Raw genomic sequence first — 9,609 nt, forward strand, 5'->3', positions numbered from 1 at the left:
ACCCAGTCTAACACACCACCAGAAGTCCCTACATGGGAAGGTACTCAAAATACACAGTGGCCACAACAATGGATTTAAGTGTACCAGTGACTGTGAAAATGCCACAAGACCCAGCAATATTTTCTTCTGTTGAACATGGGGTCACCAAAAAGTCATAGTAAATTCAAAGGCAACTAACAATACATTAATACATGATTTCTTCTAACATGTATGTGGTTCTTGAAGGCATGCCCCTTGTTTACTTATATTTCCTCTTGGTACCAGTTATATAATTTTACACACAATAATACAACATTCACTATTTATTTAATGGATTCATGAGTGGATAATGCTGATTGCTTTCTTGTAGCAAGTTAACCTGAAAGGATATCTATAATTAGCTTGAATACTCTTTGGGGTACATTAAATTAGTAGATACTGTACAGAAAATCCTTTGGGGAATAGTTCTATTCTGGAACACTTGGGTTTGTTTTGTAGAGAAAACAGGGACTGAATGATAGATTCGAAACACATGTAGCTGCCTTGTGTACACATGGACAATGGCAGCTTCCATGAAAACATTTTAATCTCACAAAATATTAGAGGGTTGGGAATGTCAACCATCTAAATTCCTGTATATTAAGTTTTTGCATGAAAAAGTTACTTCAAATACACAAAAAATATTCTATAAATAAAAGCTATTTAACTTACATTTCCTTAGGTCCGAAAAAATGTTTACAATTATTTGCTTTTTCTAAAAATAGAAATCTTCTTTTCTCACATAGGAAACATTTTTGATCATTTTGTAAATATCCCTCTCAAATTAAAAGTTCTTCTCACAAGTAACTTTTAATAAATAACAGCTTTTTGAGAATTCACAGAACGTTATAGCTAGAACATATTTTATGTAGCAGCAGGTCCAAGAAGCTGTTGCATGTAAATGGAATTGCTATAAATGCAATAAATACTTTAAATGTGTTTGCTAATGAAGTTCTTCAGCAATTATATTGTAACAAGAATTATTTTTACATTAAATTATAACTTTCTACTAATCAGATGGATCTTGGCTGAAAGCAAAGAATACAAGGATGATGTTTACCTGTGTTTTATTGACTGTGCATAGGCATTTGACCATGTGGATCATGAAAAATTATAAAATTAATATTGTGAATAAGGGGAATTCCAGAACACTTAATTGTGCTCATGAAGAAGTACATAGAACAAGAGGCAGTCATTTTAACAGAACAAGGAAATATTGCACAGTTTAAAATCAGAAAAGTATGTGTCAGGGTTGTATCCTTTCACCATACTTATTCAAACCATATGCTGAGCAAATTATCCCCGAAGTTAGACTACATGAAGAAGAACATGACCTCAGGATTGGAGGAAGATCACTAAAAACCTGGATTAAATAGAAGACACAACCTTCCTTGCTGAAAATGAAGAAGGCTTGAAGCACTTACTGATGAAAATAAAAAACTACAGCCCTCAGTATGGACTATATATCAACATAAAGAAAACTAAAATCCTTACAACTGGATCAATAAGCAACATGATACTGAATACTCTACATGATATGCAGAGAAGATACTGAAGTTGTAAAGGATTTCATTTTATTTGGATCTACAATCAACATCCATGGAAACAGCAGTCAAGATAATCAGATGATATTATGTATTATACTGGGCAAATCAGCTGCAAAAAACCTCTTTACAGTATTAAAGAGGAAAGGTGTTACTTTGAAGACTAAGGTACACCTGACCTAAGCCATAGTGTTTTCTATAGCCTCATGTGCATATAGGAGCTGGACAATGAATAAGGAAGACCACAGAAGTGATGACTTTGTATTGTGACATTGTCCAAGAATATTGAATGTACCATGTACTGCTGGAATGAACAAATCTGTCTCAGAGGAAGTACAGTCAAAATGCTCCTAGAAGTGAGAATGGCCAGGCTTTGTCATATTTTGGTCATGTTGTCAGAAGGGACCAGTTTCTGGAGAAGGATATCATGCTTGGCAGAGTACAAGGTCAGTGAAAAAGGATCAGGGAGGCCCTCAATGAGAAGGATTGACATAGTGGCTACAACAATGGGCTCAACCATAGCAACAACTATGAGGATGGCGCAGGGCCAGGCTTTTTTCATTCTGTTGTACATAGGATTGCCATGCATCAGAACAGACTCAAAGGCACCTAACAACATCTAATTTAGCTAACTCATAAACTTATTTTCCCTTAATGTCTTTGTTTAAATACTTTGGAAACTTCTTACCAGATAAAATGTTGTATTATTCGTTTTTCTCTTATATGCCAAAGTACACCTTACACAATTTTTAAAGGTTACTTTATTACTTTATCTCTATTTTTGGTTATTTTAACTATTACTTTAAATATCATATAATTTTTTTACCACAACTAAAATATATCTTCATGCAGGAATGATGACATGAACTGCATTCATTTCAAGTGGTTTAACTCAATCATGACCATGTTCATGCTAGTTTATTATCAACTTTACAAAAAATTCTTCTTCTCTTAATTTGTATTCTGAGAGAGATGTTAGTTTTGACAAAATATTTATATAATCTGCATTAGGTCATGTGTTAAAAGATTTCAATAGTAGTTGCAAAATCATTAACAATATAAGTAATTTATGGCTTTATGCTTCCAAGTTAATAAAATCAATCAACACTCAAATACACACCTACACATCCCACCCATGTTACACATGCAATTTCAAAAGAAACAGATTAGTATAGATACTCATTTTAATATTAAGCAAGTTCCTTCTACTGAGTGAGGAAAAATAAATAGCAAAGAAAAGCTTTCACTTCAACAATTTCCTCACTGGTACCTGAATCACTAAATGCTTCCCCATCAATAAAGTGGTCACCAAAATGTTTAAAAGCTGTTCAATATACAAGTGAAAATAAGCAAGATGATTCTGCAGACTAAATATGATGTACATACACAAATGTTAAAAATTAATTGGTGAGTATTATGATGGAACACAGTATTATTATAATAAAGAAGAGAAACTGACAGCTTTGGCAATACCTTCAAAATTACTCATAATAATGCATTGATCTAACATTGCTCATTCTTGTCATAAACTATCAAAGTTAAACCAACTCAGTGCCTATTACCAAATTTAACAAATTTGATTTAACAAATTGGTTCAAATTAAGCATATCTCATTGTAAAGTTTTATCTAATGGTTATATCTTGAAGAATCTAAAGAAATACCATTAATATTTCTAATTAAAAACATAAAATAATAAAATGTTAAAGAACTACTTACTAAAAAGCAATAAGTATTGGATCCAGTAACATATTCATTTATTATATATATGCATACACACACATATATACATAGTAATGATTTTTAAATATGTACATTTGACTAATAGCTGTGCTATTGAAACTGGATTGCATACTCTATATGCTACTTTCAGGAACTCTGGCAGCATAGTGTGTAAGGCACTTGACTGCTAACCAGAAGGCTGGCAGTTCAAACCCACCAGCCACTCCAGGGAAGGAAGGTTGGGCAACCTACTTCCATAGTGATACCACCTCAGAAACCCAAGAAGGGGTTGCTATGAGTTAGGTCTAACTTTATGGCACATAATAAGAACAACAACAATAACATATGCTACTTTCACTATTGTTAGCAGATTTTTATTCTAATGGAATATTACATAGAAATTCAAAATCTGAAACAAAGAAAAGTCAACGACCATTGCTGAATTAGAGGTGGGGAACCAGACATCTGTGGCTGAATCTCTAACTGTAGCACTAGCCCCACTCTGCCCCAGGCAGTCTCTAGTGTTTCTTCCAGAAAGATAGGCTTCTCAGAACTTCCTTTGAAATCCATTGCCTTAAGTAATTTTCACCAACTCTTAGATTATACAGGCCAGATTTTCTGATTTCTGGAGTCTATTTCTTATACTGAATCTGTACTGCTAACCCTAAACAAACTCTGACTGCCATAGAATCCATTCAGACTCATAGCAACCCTATAGGACAAAGTAGAACTTCCTCACAGGGTTTCCAAGGCTGTAAATCTTTACAGAAGCAGAGTGCCTCATCTTTCTCCCTGAGAGCAATAGAAGGATTTAAACTAATGACCTTCTGGTTAGCAGCCAAATGCTTTAACAACTGTACCACCAGAACTCTGTCTATACTGATTACTGTTGTGCTATTTTTCAACCTTCTTTAAACCTCATTTTTCTCTGGATTTAAAATAAATTCTGTACATTTTAAATAATGAGAAAGCAGAGATGTCTTAACACCTCTTTGATAGAGTATACTTTAAGGTGGTTTTCCACTTTTAGGTAGTTTAAATATATTTTACCATAATTAAAATAGAAATTAATAATAATTATAATATTGTTGTTGTTGTTGTTGTTATGTGCCATTGAGTTGGACCTGACTCATAGCGACCCCTCCTTGGGTTTCCCAGGCAATATCACTACGGAAGTACATTGCCCCATCTTCCTTCCAAGGAGTGGCTGGTGGGTTTGAACCACCAGCCTTCTGGTTAGCAGGCAAGTGCCTTAGGCACTATGCTACCAGAGCTCCTAACTATAGTATTAGGTAGCTATTTTTTACAGATCCCCCCCCCCCCAGTTTCCAGTTCTTATATTTAATAAGACACTAAAGATAATACCAGGAGAAAATACACTATTTCCAACTCCCTAGACCCCTCTATGAATGGCAACAGTATTGGAAAAACCATGAAAAGCAGTGGCTCCAAAAGTGAAGATGCTGTCATCCACACCCCCTGCACCAACTTTGTACCTGAATAAAAGGACGGTTTTCCCTTGTTTAAGAAAATGACTGATGTCATAGAAGTTTTGGTAAAACTCTTACCCTCTTCATCAGAAACATCAAGAACCTCAGTCATCGTCTCAGGAACATTGAGCTTGTGTTTTTCAGTGATAGTCTGGAAAGACAAAATAATCAATTCTCAAGTTAAAAATAAAACAAATCAAAATATCAAAAAAATTGCAGGGAAAGCCTTCTTCAATAGCAGCAGCAGGCCATTAGGCACCGAATGTTCTATCTTTTCAACATGTATATTTTGGAAGCTCACTCTCTTACTCTCTTCCATGAAAACTCATTTGTTCTTTGTGAAGATAAATGATCATTTACTTCAGTAAAACTGTACAAGAGAAAGCTCATTACTTTGAGTTCCCTTTGAAACATAAATTATTTAGCAATAATATTAATAATTTGTCATATTGAGAAAGCACATTAATGCTTTCAGGGCTTCCTTAAAATGAATTCAGTAATGTCTCCAGAAAGCTTTAAAAAGAAGTAATGAGCATATGCAATTTATTAAAATCAAAGCCATTGTAGAATAAGTTGTAAACAATGTGAAAAACACAAGACATTTGGGCAGAAAATGTGATATATCTTCTGGGATTAGAGGATCAAGAGTAGAGAATCTATCCTTATGTCATTGGGCTACAATTCTGATTTGATGCTTGTTTGCCTTCCATGAGTATTTTCAAATCCACAGCCTTTCATTCTTGAAGTATCGTGTAAGTGCTGACCAGGCTCTGGGGTCCAACTGCCTGAGTTTGAACTCTAACTTCCTTTCTATTAGCTATGAGGCATGGTGAATCTCCCCATCTCTCTCTCTCAATTCCCTCATCTCAAAAACAAGGATAACAGTTGTACTCGTAGGATTGTTATGACAATTAAGTTATGTGCTATTTCATAGTGCTTGGCATATGAAGCACTCAATAAATATTAAAAAAAACAAACCCAACTCACTGCCGTTGGGTTGATCCTGATCGTTGGTTTTGCAAGGTGGTATCACTATGGAAGTAGATTGCCCAACTAACAAAATATTGTTTTACTTAATTAAATGTTCATCTTTTTAGTTCTTCCTACACTCAAGAACCACCACTCGTCTGTCAATTTGTTGCACTGTGGTGGCTTGCATGTTGCTGTGTGGCTGGAGGTTATGCCACCAGTATTTCAAATACCAGTAAGGTCACCCATGGTGGATAGATTTCAGCAGAGCTTCTAGAGTAAGAAAGTCAGAAGAAGAAAGGGACCATCAACTTCTCAAAGAATTGGCCAGTGGAAACCTTATGAATAGCAGTGAAACACAGTCTGATACATTATTGGGCAGTGTTTTGTTCTGTTGTACATAGGGTCACTATGAGTCGGACCCAACTTGAAGGCACCTAACAACAACAACAACATTCAAGAAATACTGTGAATACCAACACGTATCAGGCACTGTTCTAGAATTAGTGTCCTACTGTGATTAAAATAAAATAAAAACCCAAGTTTCATGTCTTCATCATCTATGGCCTCATTATGGGAACTTTCTGGAGATTTAAAAGCTTAATTCTCTAAGCTGAAGTGTACAATTTTCAATTAAAGCCACTAAAGTTTGATAAACAGGTTGTCCAGATTTTTAAGTTTTGCTACATGGGTGTACATGCAGATTTGCCTGAATTGCTACCATGTCTTCTATTGCAATGTGTCTCCTTTCCAAAAACAATAGAAAACTTCAAATATATTTTTGAGATTATTCAACTGATTATTTTAATATATTCATTTATATATGCATAATATCTGTTTTTTAGTGGCCAATTTTTCCAGAAGTAGTTTGCCTTCTTCTTCTGTCCTTCTTCTGAGTCTGGAAGTTCTGCTGAAACCTGTCCAGCCTGGGTGATCCTGCTGGTATTTGAAATACCAGTGGCATAGCCTCCAGCCTCACAGCAAATCTCACAGCCACCGCAGTATGACAAACTGACAGATGATACTGAAAATAACATGGACTCCCAGAAGAATTAACACACCTGTCCTGGAAGAAGTGCAGCTGGTACGCTCCTTAGAAGCAAAAATGGCCAGACTTCTGCTTACCTACTTTATTCATGTTGTCAGAAGGGACAGATCCCTGGAGAAGGATATCATGCTTGGTAAAATAGAGGGTCAGTGAAAAAGAGGAAGACCCTTAATAAAATGGATTGACACAGTAGCTGCAATGATGGGCTCAAGCATAGCAAGGATTGTGAGGATGGTGTGGGACCAGGCAGTGTTTTATTCTATTGTACATAGGTTCACTGTGAGTCAGAGCCAACTTGAGGCACCTAACAACAACAATATCTCTGTGTTGAGAGGGAGTGATTAACTCATGATATAATACTGCAGAAACCTTTCAGTGGCTCCTCATTTTCTTCAGGAAATAAACTGGCTCAGATTCTCATGATCTAGTAAAGAGAGGACAGGAAGCCTCCCCTCTCACTTCTTGCTACACCAGGTTGAATGACTTTTATCTCATTGACAAATGCTGTTCTCTCATGCCTCTGAGTTTTCCCAGATACTCTTTCCTCTACCAGAAATCTTCTTTCCTCTTCTTCTTTTTTTATTTTTATAGCTCATATTAAATGTAATTTCCTTAGATAAATCTTCCCGGACTGTCCTTTGTGAGTTTAACTATGTTTATCTGCTGCTACGTGCTCATATGTGTTCCTAATGTACCACTTCATACACAACTGTATCTGCCTAATTTGCTTATCTGCTTCCCGTATAAGAGAGAGTCACTTAACAGTAAGATTGTTTCCACAGAACCTAAAATATAGTATATGCTTATAAAAGATGTATTGAACCAATTTATGATATAAGGTTATGCAAAAATAAAAATAAAAATAAAAAAACAACCATTTAAAACCCATATAAATGATTAAATGGATTTCTCTTTGGGTGGAATCACAGCTAAAAGAATATGAGTGAACAAAGAAAGTAGAGACACTATGTTATCAAGATGAAGGCATGTATCATGATGTTTAAATAATTTTCCAATGTTTTATTCACTGAACACAAACAAAATGATGTAGGAAAGACAAAAGTTTCCATCCAAGGATCTGAAAACTACCAGGTAGACAATGGATATGTGTTGAATAAAAGTACTTGTACAGACTATTATAATGTGCTGTTTGATTATATTACCAATTTTCATTATTATAAGTTTCACACAGATACATTATAATCAATGTTCTATGTCAGAGATTCTTAATTTTGGAGCATATAAGAATTATTAAAAGAATTTTTTTTTGAAAAAATATCACTGTTAGTGTCCCATAACAGACTAGTTGAATTTAAATCCCTGGGAATGGGAGACCTAGCTATGGGTGATTTTAAAAAGTTCAACAGATGGGTTTGTTGTATATCTCTATTTGAGATCCTTTTATTTTCATATTAGAGAAATTATGTAAGTTATATAAAAACATTATGCATTTAGGATATAAGATAGACGATCCTACTATGACATCTTATTAAAACTTTTTTTTAGAACTTTTTGTATGTACATCTTAGTGTAATTAAATTATTAAAAATGTGAAGGTATGTCTACTGTATGAGGTTTCACTAGAAAGTCCATTTGTTCAGAAATGTCCTGGAGCATTTACTCTTTGCAGGGAATACTTTCTACAAGCAGATGCTTCTCTGTTTGAAAATAATTGGTGGAAATAATTTTCTCAATGATTAAGTGATACTGGCTGATTGGTTTCTATTTTCAGATGCTGATGATAAGACTATGTTTTGTTTGGACTTGTGAGAGTGGAATTAACTTTGTTTTAGTTTGGTCATTGAAAACCATCAGAGTTATTATCAGCAAACATATTTGGCAACAGAAGCAGCAACACAACAGCGATTGTATTGGTTATAGCCCTCTACATGCAAGGTAGTAAATACAGTATGCATTTATACAGAACATAGTGCTTGACCTGCATTCTTATTGAATGAGTGATAAGTCTTCCTATACGTGAGTAATAAGAATGATACACACTTTCCTTTTAAAGGAAGTATCCTTTGAAAGATTGATTATTGAAACATGAATATGAAACTGCATCTGAATAGTACATAAAAAAAGGATATGATCAAATCATCATGGACATCCTCTTCTGCTACAGAATTTAAGATTTCATACTCTAGATTATAAACTATTTTAGAAAATAAAATGAATAGAATTCTAGGCACAAGTTTAGTAGGATAAGCCTAAAAAAATAGGATATGATAGGTAGAAGGAAGACTTAGTGAGTTTTTAATACATATCATGATATGGGAAAGATGTAGAAAATAAAACATGAGTATCTACCATGCTGTTTATAAATGATGGATTTTACTGGTTTGAACAGAAAGAAGAAATGTGCTTCACTGACTCCATTTAATCAATTTATCTGGTCAATCACTTCCTTTGTACTGCACAAGCACCAAGCCCCCATAGCATGATGGGTGATATTGACTAGTATGTCACCTTTTAATGCCCAGTATACTTCCATTCTCATCAGCTAAGGTACAGGCTAAAAATAAACTGTTTTTTTTTTCCCCAAAACTATTTATACCAATTGTACATGTTAATGTAATTTGTGCATTTAAGTTAAATATTATATAAATAATACTTTTCTCTATAAAAACTATGTTATATTTTGGACAATTTCAATAAGGATGAGACACAAAGAATAATTGCTACCTAAGTAAATGTTGAGATGATTTGAACATATTGGAAAAAATATGCCAATAGTGCAAAAGGATTCTGTATTCAATGTATCATCTTTCTAAGATAATATTCAGCATATATTATAGATATATATATATGGATATTACA

The 9,609-nt window shown here is 34.2% G+C and overlaps 1 protein-coding gene across 1 annotated transcript in view; it reads right to left on the reverse strand.

Moving 5' to 3' along the window:
* ANK2 (ankyrin 2) overlaps positions 1-9,609 on the reverse strand; it is a 372,922-nt gene that overhangs the window by 105,347 nt on the left and 257,966 nt on the right. Inside the window, exons 23-24 of the mRNA XM_042780930.1 lie at positions 4,851-4,923; positions 2,833-2,886 (exon numbers count right to left, since the gene is read on the reverse strand). Coding sequence (XP_042636864.1) covers positions 2,833-2,886; positions 4,851-4,923 — 127 coding nt within the window. The remainder of the gene's footprint in view (positions 1-2,832; positions 2,887-4,850; positions 4,924-9,609) is intronic.

The sequence above is a fragment of the Orycteropus afer genome, unplaced genomic scaffold, assembly GCF_000298275.1.
Source record: "Orycteropus afer afer isolate SDZICR_OR568_19922 unplaced genomic scaffold, OryAfe1.0 scaffold00071, whole genome shotgun sequence".
NCBI classification, from domain to species: Eukaryota; Metazoa; Chordata; class Mammalia; order Tubulidentata; family Orycteropodidae; genus Orycteropus; species Orycteropus afer.